Here is a 24,875-nt window from a genome sequence, read left to right as displayed (position 1 = left end):
ATGTGTCCTGCTGCAAAAGAATAGAGCACAGCAAGATAGAGAGAGACTGAGAGCTATATTCCATTAGGTTTCCCTGGAGCATTGGAGGCTGAGGGGTGACCAAAGGTTTATAAAATTACGGGTAAATAGACAAGGTCTTTTCCCCCAAGGTGGAGAGTCCACAACTAGAGGACATAGGTTTAGGGTGAGAGGAGAAAGATTTAAAGGCGATCAAGGGGCAACCTTTTCATGCAGAGGGTGGTGTGTGTATGAGCTGCCAGAGGAAGTGGTGGAGGCTGGTACAATTACAACATTTAAAAGGCATCTGAATGGGTATATGAATAGGAAGGGTTTAGAGGGATATTGGCCAAGTGCTGGCAAATGGGACTAGATTAGTGTAGGATAGCTGGTTGGCATGGACGAGTTGGACCGAAGGATCTGTTTCCATGCTGTACATCTCTATGATATGCCATGACGTGATGATACCTTGAACACGTCCCTTAAAAGGTTTATTGCATATCAACACTGGCTCATAACACATCTCCCTTTTTCAAAGGAAGACAAATCCCAAATAGAAAGAAAGACAAAAGACAAAAGCATGTTTTAATTAATCAATTATATAGAGATGTTAAAACAGAGCTAAGAATATTGATAGTTCCAACTTCGATACAACACTTTGTAGATTTTACAACTCTTCCTAATCCAGTGATCATATGACCATCTATAGAGGTTGCTATTATTCTCAGTTGCTCTTGACTGATGGTTATGTTGCTGCTGGCTGTGGTCAATTAGAATCATCACGTTGTTTATGCTTCCTTCATCACTTTCTACGTGCAAGAGTGTTGTGTTGGAGATGGTTCTTAACTTGCTTTTGCACCTTCGTAATGTAGCACTATAATTGGTGAAGACTTCACAGGACGATATCTTTGGAATCTTTGCTAGTATCCAAGTATTTGGAACTGTACTTCTAACTTGCACTATCTGCCCATTCTGCAGTTGTGGTCATTGTCTACTGCTGTGTATGTGTTTGACGCTCCTCGGTCTTTGAAGAGACAGGTCCTGAGTCTTTCATTCTCATACCAATGGACACAGTTTGAATCTCACAAATGGTTATAATGCTGAGATGTTTGCATACTGGTAGCCTTGGCATTGCAGGATCACTGGTAAGCTATTAAGCAGATTTCAGGAACCTAAGCTAATTTTAAAAAATGTCTGTTAGAGATATGGGTGTTGTTGCTGGATTAATGTTTATTGCCCATCCCTAGTTGTCCACAAGAAGGTGGTGGAGAGTTGGGATACATACTGCTACTACTGATATTAGTGCTGAAGTGATTAAATGTTTATGGATGTGCCAATTTAGCAGATTGCTTTTATCCTGGGTGACCTCAAGCTTTGGGCATTGTTGTAACTGAAGAGTATTCCATCATACTTATGTCTTGTCGATGGTGGATTGGCTTTGGGAGTAAGGAGATGAGTTATTCGCTGCAATATTCCTATCCTCTGACCTGCTCTTGTAGCCACTCTATTTATATTGTGAGTCCAGTTGAGTTTCAGGTCAATGGTAACTTCAAGGATGTTGACAATGGGGTTTTCAGCAAAGGTAATGCTTTTGAATGTCAAGGGGCAATAATTAGATGGTCTCTTATTGGAGATGATCATTGCCTAGCAATTGTGTGGTGTGAATGTTACTTTACACTTTTCAGCCAAAACTGGATGTTATCCAGGTCCTGCTGCAGTTTTACATGGACTACTTCAGAATCTGAGGAGTTGTGAAATGTGAAATCATCAGCTAACATCCTCACCTTTGACTCTGGAATGAGGGATTGTCATTGATGAAACAACTGAAGATGGTTGAGCCTAGGATGCTACCCATCAGGGATGTCCTGGAGCCAAGATGATTGAACTCCAAAAACCAGAACCATCATCCTTTGTGCCAAGTTTGATTCCAACCAATGTAGTTTATTCCCTGATTCCTATTGGTGGTCATATTGCTATGCTCCTTGATGCCACACTTGGTTAAATGTGAAATTATATGAATATTGTTTCTAATACTTTCCAGTTGCAGCTCGGATGCAGTGCTTCAGAACTGTGATGAGACGGGACCTGTGACATTCTCATTTATTTTAGTCACAGCGAAGTCCCCAGACACACAAAAGTTGAGATGTATGAGCATGCATTTGATCAAATCTTCTCCATCAGCAGTCAATAGGAGATTTCTTCTTGGCATTTATGCAAGAACTGTGTTCAAGTGGAAAGGTGAATTGGTGGCAACTGAAGCATACAATTCTGACTTACAATCCGTCACTCAGGATCAATACTCTGTCTATTTCATTTCTTCTCTGTGCGCAGACTTTCTCGGACCATGTGTAACATCAGCTTCCAAAACCGAAAGTCAGTGCATCGACACACTGGCATACATGGAACCTCAGAGGAACCTCAACACAACCACACAGCTTAGAGTTACCCCATTGTCTTCTAAACACCAGTGGAAATAAGCCCAGTCTGACAACCTATCTTGACCAGACAAATTACTCAGTGGTTAGCACTGCTGCCTCACAGCGCCGGAGATCCGGGTTCAATTCCCGCCTCAGGCGACTGACTGTGTGGAGTTTGCACGTTCTCCCCGTGTCTGCGTGGGTTTCCTCCGGGCGCTCCGGTTTCCTCCCACACTCCAAAAGATGTGCAGGTCAGGTGAATTGGCCATGCTTAAATTGCCTGTAGTGTTAGGTAAGGGGTAGATGTAGATGTAGGGGTATGGGTGGGTTACGCTTCGGCGGGGCGGTGTGGACTTGTTGGGCCGAAGGGCCTGTTTCCACACTGTAAGTAATCTAATCTAATCTAATCTAATCAAGCTAATAAACCTCCTAACATTTTGTGATTTATGCACCATAATACCCAAACCTTGTGCAGTTCTCTGTTGGAGTAATATTCGGTCTTTTATTTTTCCTGTCAAACTGAACAACTTCCCACACCTTCTCCATCTGTCAGATTTTTACCCACTCACACAATCTATCCAAATCTGTCTACAACTTCTTAGATTAGATTAGATTACTTAGAGTGTGGAAACAGGCTCTTTGGCCCGACAAGTCCACACCGACCCGCCGAAGCGCAACCCACTTATACCCCTACATTTACCACTTCACCTAACACTACGGGCAATTTAGCATGGCCAATTCACCTGACCTGCATATCTTTGGACTGTGGGAAGAAACCCACGCAGACACAGGGTGAATGTGCAAACTCCACACAGTCAGTCGCCTGAGGCGGGAATTGAACCCGGGTCTCTGCCGCTGTGAGGCAGCAGTGCTAACCACTTGTCTTCTTCACAACATACTGACTTTGATATCACTTGCAAATTTAGCCTCAATGCCATCACTTCTCTCATCGAAGTCAATTATATAAACTGCAAAATGTTGAGGTCCCGGCATAGGACTCCGCTCATTATATCCTGCCAATCAGACAAATGCTCATTTATGCAGACTCTGTTTTCTGTCTGCAGCCAGCCAATCTTCTAACTATGCTAATATTTCACCCCCTACACCTCCAGCTTCTTTTTTTCTGTAATAATGTGTCACCTTATCAAATGCCTGCTGGAAGTCCAAATGTAGAATGTCTAATGCTCCCCGTTAACAAACAGTGTACGTTACTTCTTCAGAGAACTGCAGTAAATTGGTTATACACAATTCCGCTTTAATGGAACTATGCCAAGTCTTGTTTTTTTTCTTTAAATGCCGAGCTAGAGTCTCTTTAATGATCCATTTTAACACTTAATGGGCGGCACGGTGGCACAGTGGTTAGCACTGCTGCCTCACAGCGCCAGAGACCCGGGTTCAATTCCCGCCTCAAGCGACTCTCTGTGGAGTTTGCACGTTCTCCCCGTGTCTGTGTGGGTTTCCTCCGGGTGCTCCGGTTTCCTCCCACAATCCAAAAATGTGCAGGTTAAGTGAATTGGCCATGCTAAATTGCCTGTAGTGTTAGATGAAGGGATAAATGTAGGGGAATGGGTCTGGGTGGGTACGCTTCGGCGGGTCGGTGAGGACTTGTTGGGCCGAAGGGCCTGTTTCCACACTGTAAGTAATCTAATCTAATCTTGTTCAAGATTCATTATTAAGTTTTATTAGCAAATATATCAAAGTGGCCAAGTACATTTAACTATGCGCAAAAATAACCCTCCAAATGTACATGGGGCAGAAATTAAGTCATAGAGTCATACGGCACAAAAACAGATCCTTCAGTCCAACTTGTCTGCACTGACCAGCCATCCCAATCTGGCCTAGCCCCATTTGTCAGTATTTGGCCCAAATCTCTCAATTCATACAACCATCGGGAAGGTAAGTGATTGTTATTTAAGAACTTAAGAATTTACCTCAACGCCAACGGTCTTTTCGCAGCAGAGAGCGGCGGGAGCTGGGCGCAAGTTCAGACGGAGCGCAAAGCCGGTCGGGAAGGTAAGTGATTGTTATTAGAGTGGGTGTGTTCTAAACCCCAGGTCCTACAAAGTAGGGTCTCCCTCCCTCCCTCCTCCTCTAACCTTAATTAAGAGTCCACAGACTTGCCATAGGAAGAGGGTCTAAGGAAGTTCAGATCGAAGAGTGAGGCTTCAGCTCAGGAATCTTGATAAGGAGGTTGAGTAAAGAGATTACGCCACAGTTGAAGAGGGTGAAGACATGACTGCTCAGCTGGTTCAGTGTGCTACGTGTTTGATGTGGCAGGTCAACGACTCTGGTGTGTCTGGCTCGTATATGTGTGGAAAGTGTGCGCACATTCAGCAATTGACCGAGCATATTGCAGCACTGATGAAAGAACTCGAAGATCTTAGGCTCATCCGAGAGAACGAGATCTTTCTGGACAAGACCTTCAGTGATGTTATTACACCAATCATGCCAGAAGAGAGCAGAAGAGTGCAGACGATGAGGAAGGCAGAGAGGAGACAGGTGCAAGAGACGCCGGGAGAAGTACCTGTCAGGAACAAGTTGAAGCTTTTGGACACAGTAGAGTCTGATGACACTGCCAGTTCGCAAGGCGGCCAGGTCTGTCAATCAAAAGTTGGCGTGGAGACAGAGCGGAAGAGTCGGACATCGCACAGAGCCGTGGTAATAGGGGACTCCATCGTGAGAGGAACTGACCGGGGTTTTTGTGGCAGCAGACGGGATTTAAGGATGGTGTGTTGCCTTCCTGGTGCTAGAGTGAAAGACATCGCGGACAGAGTGCAGGAAATCCTCAAGGACGAGGGTGAAGAGCCCGAGGTGGTGGTACACGTCGGCACAAATGATGTCGGGAAGAAGAGGAGGAACATACTACAGCGAGACTTCGGAGAACGAGGAAGAAGGCTAAAAAGCAGGACGTCCAAGGTGGTTATCTCCAGTTTGCTTCCAGTTCCTCGGGCTAGTGTGGCCAGAAACCGGGAGATAATGGACTTGAACGTGTGGTTGGGGAACTGGTGCAGGAAGCAAGGTTTCAAGTTCTTGGATCACTGGGGTATATTTTATGGTAACCATAAATTCTACAAGAGAGACGGCTTGCACCTTAATAGATCAGGGATCAGCATTCTGGCAGGCAGGTTTTCTGCTGCAACACCGCTACATTTAAACTAAGTAGCGGGGGGGAGGGGACAAGCTGGATGTTTAAAAAGGAAATTGAAGGGGAAGTTAGAACAAGAGAAGTCAAGAAAGACAACTGTATCAAGGAGGCAGAAAACTGGAAAAGGCATCATGCTGATAAGTTGAGTGAAGTAAGGGTTGAGGGGATGGGTGAGAGCAGTAACAAATTAAAAATTCTATATATGAATGCACGAAGCATTAGACACAAGGTGGATGAGCTTGAGGCTCTTTTGGAAATTGGCAGATACGATATTGTGGGGATAACTGAGACGTGGCTTCATGGGGACAGGGCCTGGGAAATGAATATTCAAGGCTACACGTGCTATCGTAAGGACAGACTGACGGGCAGAGGGGGTGGGGTGCCCTTGTTGGTAAGGGAGGATATTCAGTCGCTTGCGCGGGGGGACCTAGAGTCAGGGGATGTAGAGTCAGTGTGGATAGAGCTTCGAAACACTAAGGGTAAAAAGACCCTCATGGGAGTCATCTACAGGCCCCCAAACAGTCGTCTGGATGTCGGATGTAAGTTAAATCAGGAGCTGAAATTGGCTTGTCGCAAAGATGTTACTACAGTTGTTATGGGGGATTTTAACATGCAGGTAGACTGGGAGAATCAGGATGGTATCGGGCCTCAAGAAAGAGACTTTGTGGAGTGCCTCAGAGATGGATTTTTAGAGCAGCTGGTGCTGGAGCCGACCAGGGATAAGGCGATTCTGGATCTGGTATTGTGTAACGAGCCAGAATTGGTCAGTGACCTCGAAGTGAAGGAGCCATTGGGAAGTAGTGACCATAATACAATAAGCTTCAATCTGCAATTTGAGAGGGAATGGGTACAATCGGAAGTGACAATATTTCAGTTGAATAAAGGGAAATATGGAGCTATGAGGGAGCAACTGGCCAAAGTTCAATGGTGCAATACCTTAACAGGGAAGACCGTGGAGGAACAATGACGGATATTTCTGTGTATAATGCAGAAGTTGCAGGATCAGTTCATTCCTAAAAGGAAGAAAGATCCCAGGAGGAGACATGGGCGGCCGTGGCTGACGAGGGAAGTAAAGAAACATATAAAGTTAAAAGAGAAAAAGTATAACTTAGCGAAGATAAGTGGGAAAACTGAGGACTGGGAAGCTTTTAAAGAACAACAGAGGATTAGTAAGAAGGAAATACGCAGAGAAAAAATGAGGTACGAAGGTAAACTGGCCAAGAATATAAAGGAGGATAGTAAAAGCTTTTTTAGGTATGTCCAAGGTAAAAAAATGGTTAGGACAAAAATTGGGCCCTTGAAGACAGAAACAGGGGAATATATTACTGGGAACGAAGAAATGGCAGAGGAATTAAATGGGTACTTCAGATCTGTGTTCACTGGGGAAGACACAAGCAATCTCCCTGAGGTAACAGTGGCTGAAGGACCTGAACTTAAGGGAATTTATATTTGCCAGGATTTGGTGTTGGAGAGACTGTTAGGTCTGAAGGTTGATAAGTCTCCGGGACCTGATGGCCTGCATCCCAGGGTACTGAAGGAGGTGGCTCGGGAAATCGTGGATGCGCTGGTGATTATTTTCCAGAGTTCAATAGAATCGGGGTCAGTTCCTGAGGATTGGAGGGCGGCTAATGTTGTGCCACTTTTTAAGAAGGGTGGGCGGGAGAAAGTAGGAAATTATAGACCAGTTAGTCTGACCTCAGTGGTGGGAAAGATGCTGGAGTCTATTATAAAGGATGAAATTACGGCACATCTGGATAATAGTAACAGGATAGGACAGAGTCAGCATGGATTTATGAAGGGGAAATCATGCTTGACTAATCTTCTTGAATTTTTTGAGGATGTAACTCGGAAGATGGACGAGGGAGATCCAGTGGATGTAGTGTACCTGGACTTTCAGAAAGCTTTTGATAAAGTCCCACACAAGTGGTTAGTGAGTAAAATTAGGGCGCACGGTATTGGGGGCAAAGTACTAGATTGGATAGAGAATTGGTTGGCTAATAGGAAACAAAGGGTAGTGATTAACGGCTCCATTTCGGAATGGCAGGCAGTGACCAGTGGGGTACCGCAGGGATCCGTGCTGGGACCGCAGCTTTTTACAATATATGTAAATGATATAGAAGATGGTATCAGCAATAACATTAGCAAATTTGCTGATGATACAAAGCTGGGTGGTAGGGTGAAATGTGATGAGGATGTTAGGAGGTTGCAGGGTGACCTGGACAAGTTGGGTGAGTGGGCAGATGCATGGCAGATGCAGTTTAATGTGGATAAATGTATGGTTATCCACTTTGGTGGCAAGAACAGGAAGGCAGATTACTACCTCAATGGTATCAAATTAGGTAAAGGGGCTGTTCAGAGAGATCTGGGTGTTCTTGTCCACCAGTCAATGAAGGCAAGCATGCAGGTACAGCAGGTCGTGAAGAAGGCTAATAGTATGCTGGCCTTCATAACAAGAGGGATTGAGTAGAGAAGCAAAGAGGTGCTTCTGCAGCTGTACAGGGCCCTGGTGAGACCACACCTGGAGTACTGTGTACAGTTCTGGTCTCCAAATTTGAGGAAAGACATTCTGGCTATTGAGGGAGTGCAGCGTAGGTTCACGAGGTCAATTCCTGGAATGGCAGGATTGCCTTACACGGAAAGACTGAAGCGACTGGGCTTGTATACCCTTGAGTTTAGAAGACTGAGAGGGGATCTGATTGAAAGGTATAGGATTATGAAAGGATTGGACACTCTGGCAGGAGGAAACATATTTCCGCTGATGGGGGAGTGCCGAACCAGAGGACACAACTTAAAAATACGGGGTAGACCATTTAGGACAGAGATGAGGAGAAACTACTTCACCCAGAGAGTGGTGGCTGTGTGGAATGCTCTGCCCCAGAGGGCAGTTGAGGCCCAGTCTCTGGATTCATTTAAGAAAGAATTGGATAGAGCTCTTAAAGATAGTGGAGTCAAGGGTTATGGAGATAAGGCTGGAACAGGATACTGATTGGGAATGATCAGCCATGATCATATTGAATGGCGGTGCAGGATCGAAGGGCTGAATGGCCTACTCCTGCATCTATTGTCTATTGTCTATTGTCATCCAGATGCCTTTTAAATATTGTAATTGTACTCTCCTCCACCACTTCCTTTGGCAGTCTCCAATCAATACAACCATTTCCTCTCACAAAAGCAAAGGACTGTGGATGCTGGAGGTCAGAAATAAAAAATAGAAGGTGCTGGAGAAACTCAGTATATCTGGCAGTATCTGTGGAGAGAGAAATAGTTAACATTTCAAGTCCAAATGACTCTTGCTTGGTTCCAAAAAGTCATTTTGAATTTTAAATGTTAAATTTGTTTCTGTCTCCACAGAAACTGCCAGACTTACTGAATTTCTCCAGCACTTTATGGTTTTTATTTCAACCATTTCCTCTCCTCGGATCAAAATGAACCAGGGAAGAGTTGTCAGATAGAGCGCCAGTAGCTTCCAAATTCTTCCAAGTTATATTAATACTGCACAATGAGTTGCCAAAATGGTATCAAATGGCTGAAAAACAGAAGCCAAGTATAAATTCAAAATTTACCATGATAAAGCATTTCTGCCAACTGACATCACTGTCTTCTTCACTGCTTTGAAGCTTTGATGTGGAAATATGACATTCTGTTCCTGATCCTTGGCTCCTGGCCCTCATTCCCTCCCACTGCTCACTGTATGAGACAGGAACTGGGTGCCAAGGTTAACAAATAGAACTTCACAGTTACATTCCTCAGACTTAAGAAAATGATATGTTCACAGCTAAAGGCAAGGAAATATAGTATTTGCAACATATCACAAAAGTCCATCCATCTGTTGCTGTTTTGCATTACACCTACCCTAGTCCTCCCCAACATGGTGAATAACCGCAGGGATGAAGTGCAAACAGGACACAAGTATGGATCTAAGTTTGCTCGCTGAGCTGGAAGGTTCGTTTTTAGACATTTTGCCACCATACTAGGTAACATCATCCGTGAGCCTCTGGTGAAGCACTGGTGTTAGTGATCTAGTATTGTGACGAAACGTCTAAAAGTGAACCTTCCAGCTCAGCAAGCAACCTTACATCCAGAACCTCAACCTGACCTATAAATCTTCTCAGAACTCGAGAACGCAAGTATAATAATACAGGATGCTTTTGAGGAGTACAGTGTGGAACTCCAAAAGGAGATTGACAAATTGGAGGAGTGGGCAAATAAGTGGTCGATGAGTTTATGACAGAGAAGAGTTACATGGGAATTTGATGGGAAGAATGTGACAAAGACAATATAAAACAGATTGTACAATTCTAAAAGAGGTACAGGAGAAAGGGATCCAGATGTGTATGTGCACAGTCCATTAAAGGTGGCCTCATTCCTGATGCACAGCTTATGCCCGAAACATCAATTCTCCTGCTCCTCAGATGCTGCCTGACCTGCTGTGCTTTTCCAGCGCCACACTCTCGACATTAAAGGTGGAAAGAGCAGCTAATAAGTCATTCAGTGACCCTAGTTTTATTAATGAGAGGAGAGACAGCAAGAGCAAGGAGGAGCTGTAGAAATTGTACAAGACACTTTTCAGACCGCAGCTGGAGGACTGTGTACAGTTGCAGGTGCCACATTATAGCAAAGATGTGAAAACATTGGAAAGAATGCAGAAATGATTTACAACAATCATTCCAGGAATGAGAAACTTCATTTAGAAGGATAGATTGGGGAAGTTGGGACTACTCTTTCCTTGAAGAGAAGGCAATGAACTGGAGATTTGTTTTTTGTTTTCAAAATCATGAGCAGGCTGATTAGAGAAGGTCGAGAGAAGCTGCTGCTATTCGTTAAGGAAACAAGAGTGACAGGGTATAGATTTAAAGTGACGTGCAAAAGGTGCAAGGGTGCAAGAAAAAAGGTTTATCACACAGTGAGTAGTTAGGATGCGGAATACACTGACTGGAAATGTGGAGGAGGCAGGTTTAATTGAAGCATTTAAGAGGGCATTGGATGATTATTTAGGTAGGAATGATGTACAAGGACCTGATGAAAAAGAGAACATTGGTGCTAATATGATATTATAGATTTCAGAACAATTTATGGACTGAATGAATCAACAAAAGATAAAATATTACAAATAGCACTAACTCTGTCTGGAACAAATTGTTAAGGAACAAAGCTGTTACGCAGAGAATCAAGCATTAGCCATGCCTCGGCAAGATTACATAAACAAAGCTGCTTTGACACCTGTTTGATAAACTGGATGCTTTTTTCCCCACAAGGACAACTGAAGAAGAATTTAATGAGTTAGTGCAGGTAAGCTGTAACTTTGAACAGACAGTGAATACCAAACGTAACAAGAAACAAAGAAATTACTTTGCGATAGGAAGCCCAGCTGCAGATTTGCAATAATTTGGATAAAAGGGATTTTTTAAAAAGTCAATAATAATCACATGTAGTCCGAAGGACAAAAATCTGTATAAGAATTGAGCACCAGAACCCCACCTTAGCAGAACTTTGAAGTACAACTCTGCCCAAGGATCAAACCCTGGAGATTCCTCCCACCAGTATGAGACCACCGCTGGTTGAAATCCTGGCCAGATTTCACCATTAGTTGGGTAATAGCTAGGTTGGGTCGCAGGCTTCTACTTGCTTACTTGAGTGGTCTTACATTTGGTTGCTACATGCAATAAAGCTTGAATTATTGTTTCAGTACTTGATTGTGAAATTACTTAATGAATCGTTAAAGGTAACTTGTGGTGATTTACCCACAACACTAGATTATGAAGCTTGTTTGTAGATGGGCCAAATGGGCACTTCCTGTGCTGTAACAATTCTGAGATTCTGTGCCTTAACCAATACTTATCCCTCAATCAACATTACAAAATACCGATTATCTAGTCTTTATCACATTGCTGTTTCTGTGAGCTTAATGTATGCAAATGTGTTGTCACTTTTCCTACATTAAAACAGGAGCTACACTTCAAAACAAAGTACTTGATTGGCTGTAAAGCACTTTGAAATGTGCAGTCGTTATGGAAGGTTCTATATACATGCAAGTTTTTGTTTTCTTTAACATTTTGTTTGCTCAACTAGCAGAAAACAGTTAAGCATGCTTTTATGAGTTCTAAAATATAGGTTTGCATTTTTTATTGGACTAAAGTGTTGCTCTGGAACATTCTTTTAAAACCAGATGGAATTATGGGATGAATGTGCAAACGTGGTTCCTCACAATATTGTTAATACTTTGTGATTCCTTACCATGACTTGGGAATCCTTCTTCACTAAATAGCCGTGGTTCAAGACGTTTCAGAGAACTTCTCCCTTTTAGCCGAACAAGCAGCTATCAAAATACCAAAATCAATATTTCAATAATGAGATAAAATTCCTAATCACTTCAAATTTGACTTACATCTCCATACAACTGTGTTGTAACAACTCTTTTTTACCTACTACTGGTCACAGCTGTAAGAAAAGGAACTTGTTCAGAAACTCTGCAGGACATCGGCACAGATTGAATATTAACTCTTTTTTTCTTTGGTATCCAATAAGTTTGACTATCGTTGGATGATACATCTCTTAAAATTATTACTGGCTGAGACATCTATCTCTGGAGAAGGCTTTGACATTAAGCCTGGCGCATCAAGACATTTTTAAAACATTTTTTGCCTGACTACAGGAGATACGAGATTTCAGTTGAAAGGTTTGACTTTTTTTTTGTTCTTTCACGAGGTTGGAATATTGCCCATCCCTAACTGTATTTAAACTGAGTGGCATGATCGGCCATTTCAGGTAAGGAGAGCAGAAAGATTTGAGTTATAAGGAGACGCTAGCTAGGGTGGGACTTTTTCTCTGGAGCACAGAAAATGGAGGGGTGACCTTATACAGGTCTATAAAATCATGAGAGGCAAAGATAAGATAGATAGCCAATAACTTTTCCCCATGGTAGGAGAGTCTAAAACTAGAGGGCATAGGTTTAGGGTAAGAAGGGAGAGATACAAAAGAGTCCAGAGGGGAAATTATTTCCACACAGAGGGTGGTGAGTGTCTGGAATGGGCTGCCAGAGGTTGTGGTGGAGCCAAGTACAATTTTGTCATTTAAGAAAGATCTGGATAGGTACATGAATAGGATTAGTATGGAGGGATACAGACCAATGCAGGCTAATGGGACTAGATTAATTGTAACAACTGGGTGGCATGGACAAGTTGGGTAGAAGGGGCCTTTTCTATGCTGTAAACCTCTATGACTCTATATCATTCCTCAAATGACATATAGTGAACATTTGTAGGGGAAATACAGGAATCTATTATAAAGGATGTAATTACTGGATAATCAGAAAATAATGTCTGATTGAGCAAAATTAGCATGGATTTATGGAGGGGACATCATGGCTGACAAACCCAATAAGAGTATTATGGGGATTTTATTCACAGAATCAATAAGGGAGAACCAGTGAATGTGGTGTCTTTGGACTTTCAAAGGTTTCTGATAAAGTTGAATCTGCTGTATGACTCATGGATCACTGCTTGATGATTTGGATGCGCAGGCTAATTGTAATATTTCTACATTTCCCAAAGATACAAAATTTGGTGGAAATATGATTTTTGAGGAGGATGCAAAAAGTTTTCAAGGGGATTTAGACAGGCTCTGAGAGAGCCAGAGTGTGGCAAATGCAATGTCATGTGGATAAGTGTGCAGTTAACCACTTTTGGAGGAGCACAAAGATGCATCATATTTTCTAAAAGATGGGAGATTGGAAAATGTTGATGAACAACTGGGCCTAGGGGTCCTTATTCGTTAGTCATTGAAAGCTAACATGCAGGCACAGCAAGCAATTTGGAAGGTAATTGCTATGTCTGGAATAGTTTCATGATTACTATGACTGGGACTAGCTCTCAATTCCAGATTTTATCAATAGAATTTAAATTCCACCAGCTGCATGGTGAGATATGAACCCATGTCCCCAGAGCATTAGCTGGGGCTGCTGGATTACTAGGCCAGCTACAGCATGTACAGAGGAACCTCGATTATCCAAAGACCAATTATCCGAAAATCGGATAATCCAAAGGAGATCTCGAAGTCCTGATAGAAACATTACATCAAAGACGTGTTTCCAACAGTGATCGTGTCTTTTGTTTACAGTGATTAAATATGCACCACCTCCAAATGACTGACCTCTCTCTCACCCCACATTTTCCCTGGAGTTCTACAGAGGGGTGTACCCAAACCCCCCCATACTTCCACCCAGATAATCTCTCCAATATTGTCCTGTACAGGGCAAATGTGGAACCTGTCAAAAAGTTGCATTAAAAAGTTGTGTGTGTGGCTGTGTGTGCGTGTGCACTATTTGGAGACTTACCCCACAAAGGCAGCTGCTGCAGCAGTCTTGTTGTTAGTGTCCAGTCAGGCTACCCCAGAGAGGAGGCAGGGGTGGACGGGGTGGGGGACGGTGTTCGGCAGGGTGATGATGGATAGGGTTGGGGGGCCAGGGTGGGCGGGGGTGGTGTTGGATGGGGTTGGGTGTGGGCAGGATTGGGCGTGGGGGGCTGGGGGGGGTTGTACAGGGTTGGGGGCGCGGGCGCGCAGGGTGAGGTGTTGGATGGAGTTGGGGTGGGGTGGGATTGGGCATGGGGGCGGTGTTGTACGGGGTTGGGTTGGGGCGTGCAGCGGGAGGTGTTGGGGCCGGGGGCTCGCATGCTTTGTGCTGGGGTCAGGGGGCGCTTTTGGATCGGGTTGGAGGGGGTTCAGGGGTGGGGTTGGGGGCGGGGTCTCGCACGTTGTGTGCTGCTGCGTCTCTTGAATAGGGAGCAGACTTTAAGAACCCCGAGCACTAGAGGAAAGGCATTTAATCGATTAACCAAATAAGCGATTGTCCGAACGAAATAGTGCCCATCTCGTTCGGATAACTGAGGTTCCCTTGTAGTCCCTTGCTTTGTTAGAACTCCAAAAATGCGTTACCTTACACTTTTCAGCATTACATTCAATTTGCCACTATTCAGTCTAACTGACCAGCTCATCTATATTGCTCTGTAAGAGTTAACTGATGGGAGTAATTGGTCAGGTGGAGTTTGTCCTGCTTTCTGTCATACCTGGTCAATTTGCCACATTCTTAAGTAAATGCCTATGCGGTAACTAGAGGGATGCAGATAGCTTAGAAGTCACATCTTCAGTTCTATTGCTGGTACGTTGTCAGGGCCCATAACCTTTACATTATCTGGTACATTCAGCCATTTCTTGATATCACATGGAGAGAATTGAATTGAATTGGTTGAAGACTAGCATCTGTGATGCTGGGGATATCTGAAAGACGCTGACCTGGATCATCTACTTGGCACGTCTGGCTGAAGATTGAAGGAAAATGCTTCTGTCTTATTTTTTGAACTGTTATGCTGGCACTATCTAGAATGTGGTCTATTAAGGTATGATTCCTTGATTATGATAATGTCAAGCTATTGTTTGACCACTCTGTGGGTATGCAGCTCTCCTAGTTTAGGCTGTAACCCCCAGATTTTAGTATGGAGGATCCAGGGTCAACAGGGCTAAATTTGCTATTGTCATTTCTGGTGCTAGGTGGTCCATCTGGTTGAGGGGAATGGAAAGGGGGAACATCCAAAGTCTTTGTCCTACGGTCGTGGAGTCCAAAACTTGAGAACTAGATTTAAGGTGAGGGGGAAAAATTTAAAAAGGACCTGAGAGGTAACTTTTTCATGTAGAGGGTGGTGCATGTTCGAAATGAGCTGCTAAAGCTAGTGGTGGAGGCAGGCACTATTACAGAATTTAAAAAGGCATCTGGATGAGTATATGAATAGTAAGGGTTTACAGGGATATGGTCCACATGCTGGCAAATGGGTCTAGGTCAGTTTGTCTGTCAAAAAGGTTGACCAAATGATTCTATTCATTTTTTTCAGATTTTTTAATGTTTTGATACAACTGAGAGAGTGGCTTGCTCGGCCATTGAGGGCACATTGTTTGAGTCCAGTTCATGTAAGGATGGTAGTTTTTTTTCTTAAAAGGCATTACAGGAATATACAAACAGGAATAGGCCATTCAGCCCTTGAGCCTGTTTTGCCATTCAATGAGATCCTTGCCGATCTGTGGACTAACTCCACACACCTGCTCTTTGGCCCATATCACTCAATACTTCTGTTCAACAAAAAATTATCCACTTTAGATTTAAAACTAACAACTGATCTAGAAAACTAACTCCTGTTTGTGCAAAAGAGTTCCAAACCCCTACCACTCTTGTTCTATGAAAGTGCTTCCTAACAGTCTCCTGAATGGTCTGGCCCGTAATTTCATTCGTTTGGTCGAACTGGTCCTCACCCGTAACAATTTCCCTTTGAATCCTCCCACTTCCTCCAGACCAAAGGGATAGCCATGGGCACACGTATGGGCCCCAGCTTTGCCTGTCTCTTTGTTGGCTACGTAGAGCAGTTGATCTTCCGTAATTACACTGGCACCACTCCCCACCTCTTCCTCCGCTACATTGATGACTGCATTGGCGCCACCTCGTGCTCCCACGAGGAGGTTGAGCAATTCATCAACTTCACCAACACATTCCACCCTGACCTTAAATTTATCTGGACCATCTCTGACACCTCCCTGCCCTTCCTGGACCTCTCCAGCTCCATTAATGACGACCGACTTGACACTGACATTTTTTACAAACCCACCGACTCCCACAGCTACCTGGATTACACCTCTTCCCACCCTACCTCTTGCAAAAATGCCATCCCGTATTCCCAATTCCTCCGCCTCCGCCGGATCTGCTCCCAGGAGGACCCGTTCCACCACAGAACACACCAGATAGCCTCCTTCTTTAGAGACCGCAATTTCCCTTCCCACGTGGTTAAAGATGCCCTCCAACGCATCTCGCCCACATCCCGCACCTCCGCCCTCAGACCCCACCCCTCCAACCGTAACAAGGACAGAACGCCCCTGGTGCTCACCTTCCACCCTACCAACCTTCGCATAAACCAAATCATCCGCCGACATTTCCGCCACCTCCAAACAGACCCCACCACCAGGGATATATTTCCCTCCCCACCCCTTTCCACCTTCCGCAAAGACTGTTCCCTCTGTGACTACCTGGTCAGGTCCACGCCCCCCTACAACCCACCCTCCAATCCTGGCACTTTCCCCTGCCACCGCAGGAACTGTAAAACCTGCGCCCACACCTCCTCCCTCACCTCTATCCAAGGCCCTAAAGGAGCCTTCCACATCCATCAATGTTTTACTTGCACATCCACTAATATCATTTATTGTATCCGTTGCTCCCGATGCGGTCTCCTCTACATTGGGGAGACTGGGTGCCTCCTAGCAGAGCGCTTTAGGGAACATCTCCAGGACACCCGCACCAATCAACCACACCGCCCCGTGGCCCAACATTTCAACTCCCCCTCCCACTCTGCCGAGGACATGGAGGTCCTCGGCTTCCTTCACCGCCACTCCCTCACCACCAGACGCCTGGAGGAAGAACGCCTCATCTTCCGCCTCGGAACACTTCAACCCCAGGGCATCAATGTGGACTTCAACAGTTTCCTCATTTCCCCTTCCCCCACCTCACCCTAGTTCTAAACTTCTAGCTCAGCACTGTCCCCGTGACTTGTCCAGACTTGTCCTACCTGCCTATCTCCTTTTCCACCTATCCACTCCACCCTCTCCTCCCTGACCTATCACCTTCATCCCCTCCCCCACTCACCCATTGTACTCTATGCTACTTTCTCCCCACCCCCACCCTCCTCTAGCTTATCTCTCCACGCTTCAGGCTCACTGCCTTTATTCCTGCTGAAGTGCTTTTGCCCGAAACGTCGATTTCGAAGCTACTTGGATGCTGCCCTGAACTGCTGTGCTCTTCTAGCACCACTAATCCAGAATCTGGTTTCCAGCATCTGCAGTCATTGTTTTTACCCCGTAATTTCAGACTGCGTCCCCTAGTTCTAGAATCCCCAGGCAGTGGGAATAGTTTACCTGTACCTAACCTATCTATTAATATCTTGAGGATTTTAATCAATCACCCTAACCTTGTAAATTCTCAAAACACCAGGCCTAAATTGAATAATCTCTCTTCATAACTTAACTCCTGAAGTCCAGGTATGATTCTTGTAAACCTACAGTGTACTCCACCAAGGCCAATGTATCCTTCATAAGGTGTGCTGCCCAGATCTGCTCACAGTACTCCATGTAGGCTAGATGGATTTTTACAACAATCACAATGGTTTCATTATCATCAACAGACTTAAAATTCCAGATTTTTCGATGTGCTGTGGTGAGATTTGAATCCAGGTCCCCAGAACACTACCTGAGTCTCTGAATTATGGTCCAATGACAATATCACCCGACAGGTTACTATTAAAGATTTGGATTTATAGACAAATATAACAATATGGTAATCTGCATTTTTCTTCAGTAATTTTATTACAATGTTATCCTATTGTATCCTAACGCGAATTTCAACTTCTCTCTCCACATTCCCTGGTGAAAGAAAACATAGTGAAGATCCTCTCCACATACCAGAAAAGAGTCCACTTCCGAATCAGTCTCTCCCACATTCAGTTATGCTTCCTATCCCAACTTACCCATTCAAACTATGCTCTCCCTCCCTAGTTCTTCTTCCCCACTCAGTCCAAATATATTCATCCATTTCTCTTTCTCCACTCTCCCCCAATCTGACTGTCTCCACCTTGCAAAAAAATGGGACAGGAGTGGAAAAAAACAGCTGCTAGAGCCCAAATTCTGGACCCGAATCCCAAACCCCATTTTCAAAGGCATTTTGCATTGTAGTTGCTTGTTGTCACATTTTTACCTGGCAGTGTGATAGCTCTGGGAAAACCACAAACCCACACATTTCAAGGACAGTGCTGGACACAATTAAAATGCAGGAGTTAGAGTCATAGAGATGTACAGCATGGAAACAGATGCTTCGGTCCAACCTGTCCATGCCGATCAGATATCCCAACCCAATCTAGTCCCACCTGCCAGCAGCCGGCCCATATCCCTTCAAACCCTTCCTATTCATACAACCAATCCAAATGCCTCTTAAATGTTGTAATTGTACCAGCCTCCACCACATCCTCTGGCAGCTCATTCCATACACGTACCACCCTCTGTGTGAAAAAGTTGCCCCTTAGGTCTCTTTTATAATCTTTCCCCTTTCACCCTCTAGTTGCCCTCTAGTTCTGGACTCCCCGACCCCAGGGAAAAGACTTTGCCTATTTATCCTATCCATGCCCCTTATAATTGTGTAAACCTCTATAAGGTCACCCCTCAGCCTCCGACAGTTCAGGGAAAACAGCCCCAGCCTGTTCAGCCTCTCCCTGTAGCTCAGATCCTCCAAACCTGGCAAATCCTTGTAAATCATTTCTGAACCCTTTCAAGTTTCACAACATCTTTCCGATAGGAAGGAGACCAGAATTGCACGCAATATTCCAACAGTGGCCTAACCAATGTCCTGTACAGCCACAACATGACCTCCCAACTCCTGTACTCAATACTCTGACCATTATTAAAAAACCGTTATTAAAAAGTGAGTTTGATAACAATGGAGACTAATATATACAATTCACCAAATTAAAAATACTTATTTCCATTATAATATTTTACAATTCAGACTCACAATAATTTTGAAATATATTTACTTGCATGTGAAATATTTACTCCGCATCATGGAAATGTCAAGGAAATGTTAAAACAGTAAAATTTTATATCTTTATAATGGTAGATATTTATATATTTATAATGGACTAATGGTAAGGTTCTTGGTTGTGTAGATGAGCAGAGAGATCTCGGTATCCATGTACATCGATCTCTGAAAGTTGCTATCCAGGTTGACAGGGTTGTTAAGAAGGCATACAGTGTGTTAAGCTTTTATTGGTAGAGGGATTGTGTTTCGGAGCCACAAGATCATGCTGCAACCATACAAAACTCTGGTGCGGCCGCACTTGGAGTATTGTTTATCGTTCTGGTCACCGCATTATTGGAAGGAGGTGAAAGATTTGGAAAGGGTTCAGAAGAGATTTACTAGGATATTGCCTGGTATGGAGGGGAGGTCTTATGAGGAAAGGCTGAGGGACTTGAGGCTGTTTTCATTAGAAAGAAGGTTGCGAGGTGACTTAATTGAGACATACAAGACAATCAGAGGGTTAGATAAGGTGGACAGTGAGGGCCTTTTTCTTTGGATGGTGATGGCTAGCATGAGGGGAACATAGTTTTAAACTGAGGGGTGATAGATATAGGACAGATGTCAGAGGTAGTTTCTTTACTCAGAGTAGTATGGGCATGGAATGCACTGTCAGCAGCAGTAGTAGACTTGCTAACTTTAAGGGCATATAAATGGTCATTGGATAAACAAAAGGGAATAGTGTAGGATAGATGGGCTTCGGATTGGTTCCATGGGTTGGCGCAACATCGAGGGCTGAAGGGCCTGGACTGTGCTGTAATGTTCTATGGTCTATGTTCTTTTTTTTAAGAGGAGGGAGTTGAGGGAAAAATAGTTGCACTCGCAATATGTATTGAGTAATTGAGAAGATCAAGTAATGATTGTATTCCTTTTATTTTTCCTGTCAAAATGGACAATTTCACATTTTCTCACACTTTACAGCAATTTCTGGATCTTTGCCCACACAATTAACCTATACCTTTTTGTAATTCTCTAATGAGTAGGCAAAAAAGTTATGAAGAGGACATGTTTATGAGTCTGTAAGTTAGCTCAATGAGCTTGAAGGTTTGTTTTCAGATGTTTCATCACCATACTAGGTAACATCATCAGTGAGAGTCTCCGGTGAAGCACTGGTGGCATGTCCCACCTCTCTATTTATAGGTCTTAGTTTCTTAAGATGTGTGATGTCATTTTTGGTTCTTTTTTTTAAGGGAAGGTAGATGGGATCTAAATCAATGTGTTTATTGATGGAATTCTGGTTAGAATGCTCTGCCTTTAAGAATTCTCGTGCGTGTCATTGATTCACCTGTCCTAGGAAGTGTGTGCTGTCCCAGTCAAAGTGGTGTCCTTCTTTGTTTGTATATGTGGAAACTAGTGAGAGTGGGTCGTGTCTTTTGGTGGCCAGTTGGTGTTCATGTATCCTGGTGGCAGGTTTTCTGCTGGTTTGTCTGATGTAGTTTTTTTTACAGTTCTTGCATGGTATCTTGTAAATGACGTTAGTTTTGCTGGTGATATCTAATGGATCCTGTGGATTCATTAGTCGCTGTTTAAGTATGTTGGTAGGTTTGTGGGCTACTATGATGCCAAGAGGTCTGAGTACTTTGGAAGTCACTTCTGATATGTTTTTGATGTAAGGTAATGTGGGTATAGTATTTGGTTGCGTTGTGTCTGCTTGTTTGGGTTTGTTTCTGAGGAATCGACGGATTGGGTTTGTTGGCTACCCGATTTTCTTGAAAACATTGTATAGATATTTTTCTTCTGCTCTTTGTAGTTCTTGGATGCTGTTTACCTCAGCAGCAAATTTAGCAACTGTATCTTTCATCCCTTCAACAAAGTAATTTATATAAATTGTAAACAGTTGAGGCCCAGCACTGATCCCTGTGGCAAACCACTCATCCCATCTTGCCAAATTGAAAAAGTCCCATTTATACCTACTCTCTGGTTCTGCTGGCTTACCAATCTTCTATCCATACTAATGTGCTATTGCCTACACCATGAGCTTTTATTTTCCTCATTGATGTTTGACACAATACTTCATCAAATGGCCTCTGGAAATCTAATAAAGCATATCGACTAGTTTCCCTTTATCCCCAGCTTATGTTACTTTCTCAAGAAACTCTGATACATAGATATGACAGTGGGAGAGATATTGGTGGGAGGGAGTGTTGATGGCATTTTGGGTTTAGGGAGCAGCACTGTAAAGTTTACAAAATATAACAAAATCTGGCCATATAGTAGTCATGAGGTTAATTGTGGACTTTAGAATGGAAAAAGAGGGTGGCAAAGAGGGGAGGCAACGGCCTCGTGGTATTATTGCCAGACTGTTAATTCAGAGACCCAGCTAATGTTCCGGGGTTCAAACCCCCCACATTAGATGGCGGGAATTTGAATCTAATAAAAGAAATCTGGAATTAAGAGTCTAATGATAACCATGAATCCATTGTCGATTGTCAGGAAAAGCTCATGTAGTTCACTAATTTCCTTAGGGAAATAAACTGCCATCCTCACCTTATTTGACCTACACGTGACTCCAGAAACACAGCAATTAGGGATGGGCAATAAATGATGGCCTAACCAGCGACATCGTGTCTTGTAAATGAATAAAATAAAAGACCAGCAGGATTTTAAGGCATAGAGAGAGCATTGAAAATATTAATCAGAAGGATTTCAGGAAGACAAACAGTTATATAAAGATTGGATAAGTTGGGCTGTTCACTTTGGCAAAGAAAAGGGTGTGAGGAGCATTGATACAGGTTTTCAAAATTATGACAGATTTGGATAGTGCAGATAGAGATAAACTATTCCCATTGGTGAAAAGACAGAGGACCAGACAGCATAAATTTTGAGGCGACTGGCAAAAGAAGCGAAGCGACATGAGAAAAAGCCTTTTAATACAGTGAGTAGTCAGGATCTGGAATTCACTGCCGGAAAACATAGTGGAGGCAGGTTCCATCAGAGCATTCTGAGAGAATTAGGTTATTATCTAAAAAAGGAAACAGGTGCAGGGCTATGGGGAAAAGCAGGTGATTTTTTCCTTCAGATATATTGAGTTGAATGGTCCCTTTCTGCACTGTAACCATTCTATGATCCTGTGATCATGTGAAGTATAGCAGATGATCTCATTGCAGAGGAGTCTAAAGCGATGCAATTGGGAACGACTCATATAGAAATTATGCTACAAAGGGCATGATTTTGAAAGTGCATATGCAAAAAAACCTTGAAGGTGGTAGAGGATTGATGAAATGATGATTAAGATAAAGGATTATAGAAGTTTATAAATAGAAACATAAAACCTGAAAATAAAGAGATCATGCTAGAACTTTGTAAATCACTGGTAAGACCTCAGCTGAAACAGTGTGGCGAAATCTGAGTAAAACACTCTCTGGTAAGATGTGAAGACCTTTAAAAGGTTAGAATGTAGATTTACTAAGATGTTACAGAAATGAGGGACTTAGGTTATGAGAAGTTGGAAAAGCAAGGACTGTTCTTGGAACAAAGGATATTGACAAGTGACCGAATCAAAGTTTTCAAGGTGATAAGGAATTTTTGTTCAAGCAGGATGGGAAAGAATGCTCCCTCAGGCACGTGGGCAGTAACCAAAAACCACAAATTTTAAAATCATTGGGGGATCTGGAGGAGAAATTAGGAGTTTTTTTTCACGAAGGGAATTGTCAGGATTCAGGATACTTTCCTAGAAAACCAAGTCCCTAAATACATTTAAAACAGGAGTACGACAGTTAATTGAGGGTGATCAGCTTACAGGGTTACAGGTGGTAAGAGTGGGGTGAGAGCCTAGGCATTACTTCTCCTTATATGAGACAGCACAGGCATACTAGGGCTGACTGGCTATAAGTTTGCATGTTTCTATAAACACACTTCATTTACAACCAATATTGAACCATAATTAAATCTGAACACTTATTGAGGCAAGACAAATACAATCATAACAATAATATACTGAGGTGCAATCTCCAAAATTAAATAATCTCTTTGAAAAGGGTATTTCAAAAACGATGGACAAACAAAAAAACTAATTTAGTCCAAAAGATGAACTGTCAACAAAAACTAATAAAACAAATTGAAAATGTTGAGTGTGATTGACAAGAGAGAGAATGAATTATGAGAAGGTTTGTGCTGGCATTATTAAAAGAAAACTTAAAATGTAAAAGCCACCTTAAGTGTGTATCCATGAATGATCTCTCAGAATACCTCTGTATTAGACCCACATTTCTACTTGGTGGCTGTAAATCATTCATTTCCTCAACCTCGATTACATGCCCAAGTCCCCTTCAAAATGATCTGAGGGTCAGTTTCCACCACATTCTCAGGGGGGACATTTCAAATCCTAACAACTCCGGGGGAAAGAAAACATCATCTCCCCTCTAGATCGTGTACCAAAAGATTTCAAAATCTCGGGGCCTCTAGCTATGCTTGAAGATAAAAACAAAATCACTGCAGAACGTAGTTCAGGTTTGAGGGGGGAGAACTGAACCTCCTGCTGCCCGTGTTGTTTTGGACAGGTTCCTTCAAAGTAGCCTCAGTGAAACATCAGCCACAATCTCTGCGGAGACCCAATCTCACCTCTCACTGCATCTTACCTCCGTGCCCGACTCTTTCTGCCGAAAATCGCTGGTCATAACTGAAAAGTTTCTTGCTCACAACAAAGCAAATGTCAGGCCAGCTGAGTACAGCTTGTAACCAGCAGCGGCCATCTTCTTTCACCTCTGACCCTCCACTTCCTGCTCCTTCTGGTTGCTATGGGCACACCAAACACTACTGCACTCCAATTTTACTTGCATTTACCTTTTCCTCTTAACATCCTTTTAGAATATATTTCAAAGAATGAGGATTCCATTATAGCAAAAAACAGATACATCATAATAATAGATTGCAAACATTACAGATTTGTGTGATGTTCTGCCCTGAATACATAAATGTGGCATGAAGTTAAAAATCACACAACACCAGGTTATAGTCCAACAGGTTTAATTGGAAGCGTCGCTCCGAAAGCTAGTGTGCTTCCAATTAAACCTGTTGGACGAGAACCTGGTGTTGTGTGATTTTTAACTTTGTACACCCCAGTCCAACACCGGCATCTCCGAATCATAAATGTGGCATGATCTTTAAGGATAGTCTGTGTAGTGAAAGGGAAAATATTTTTTATTTCTTATAATTGCAACTTTACCTCATCTGCTGCATTACTGGTTCATTTACTGGTAAAAATGCCCAATTATGTCTCAACATTTCTCATTTCTAATTCCCACAGTAATTTCAGAATTTTGACAAGGAGACACCATGTATAAATAAACACACATCAATGGACATTTAAAAAGTCATATGTAAATGTACAGTGTGCCAATGAATAATTGTATTTGTTGTTGGATTGCAGGTTCCAATATTTAGTTTTAATGTTGCATGCCATAATTTATTCTGCTTTAACTGAAAACTGAAAGTCTTTAAGTGGAAAATCATTATGACAGAAGGGGCTATCCAGCCTCTTGAGTCCATACCAGATATTTATGCAGCAATGCTGTCAGTCACTGGGTGATTGTAATGAGGACAGCCAGTTGGACTTCATACAATATAAGTTCTCTGATTGAGGCTATTAATCTGGTCTCATCAGGGAGTCTTGGTTGACATATAAAAAGGGTGTGTGCCAGGGATATTGGCACCCTGATACCTGACT

At 43.1% G+C, this 24,875-nt stretch overlaps 1 protein-coding gene across 1 annotated transcript in view; it reads right to left on the bottom strand.

The window, feature by feature from the left end:
* Nucleotides 1-23,918, bottom strand: part of xrcc2 (X-ray repair complementing defective repair in Chinese hamster cells 2) — a 38,168-nt gene extending 14,250 nt beyond the window's left edge. Inside the window, exons 1-2 of the mRNA XM_072576249.1 lie at nucleotides 23,788-23,918; nucleotides 11,794-11,875 (exon numbers count right to left, since the gene is read on the bottom strand). Coding sequence (XP_072432350.1) covers nucleotides 11,794-11,875; nucleotides 23,788-23,826 — 121 coding nt within the window. The 5' untranslated portion in view covers nucleotides 23,827-23,918. The remainder of the gene's footprint in view (nucleotides 1-11,793; nucleotides 11,876-23,787) is intronic.
* Nucleotides 23,919-24,875: the final 957 nt, after the last annotated feature.

The sequence above is a fragment of the Chiloscyllium punctatum genome, chromosome 8 (genome assembly GCF_047496795.1).
Source record: "Chiloscyllium punctatum isolate Juve2018m chromosome 8, sChiPun1.3, whole genome shotgun sequence".
Classification (NCBI taxonomy): Eukaryota; Metazoa; Chordata; class Chondrichthyes; order Orectolobiformes; family Hemiscylliidae; genus Chiloscyllium; species Chiloscyllium punctatum.
The sequence above is the reverse complement of the archived record's forward strand: the minus strand, read 5'-3'. Positions and strand labels throughout refer to the sequence as shown.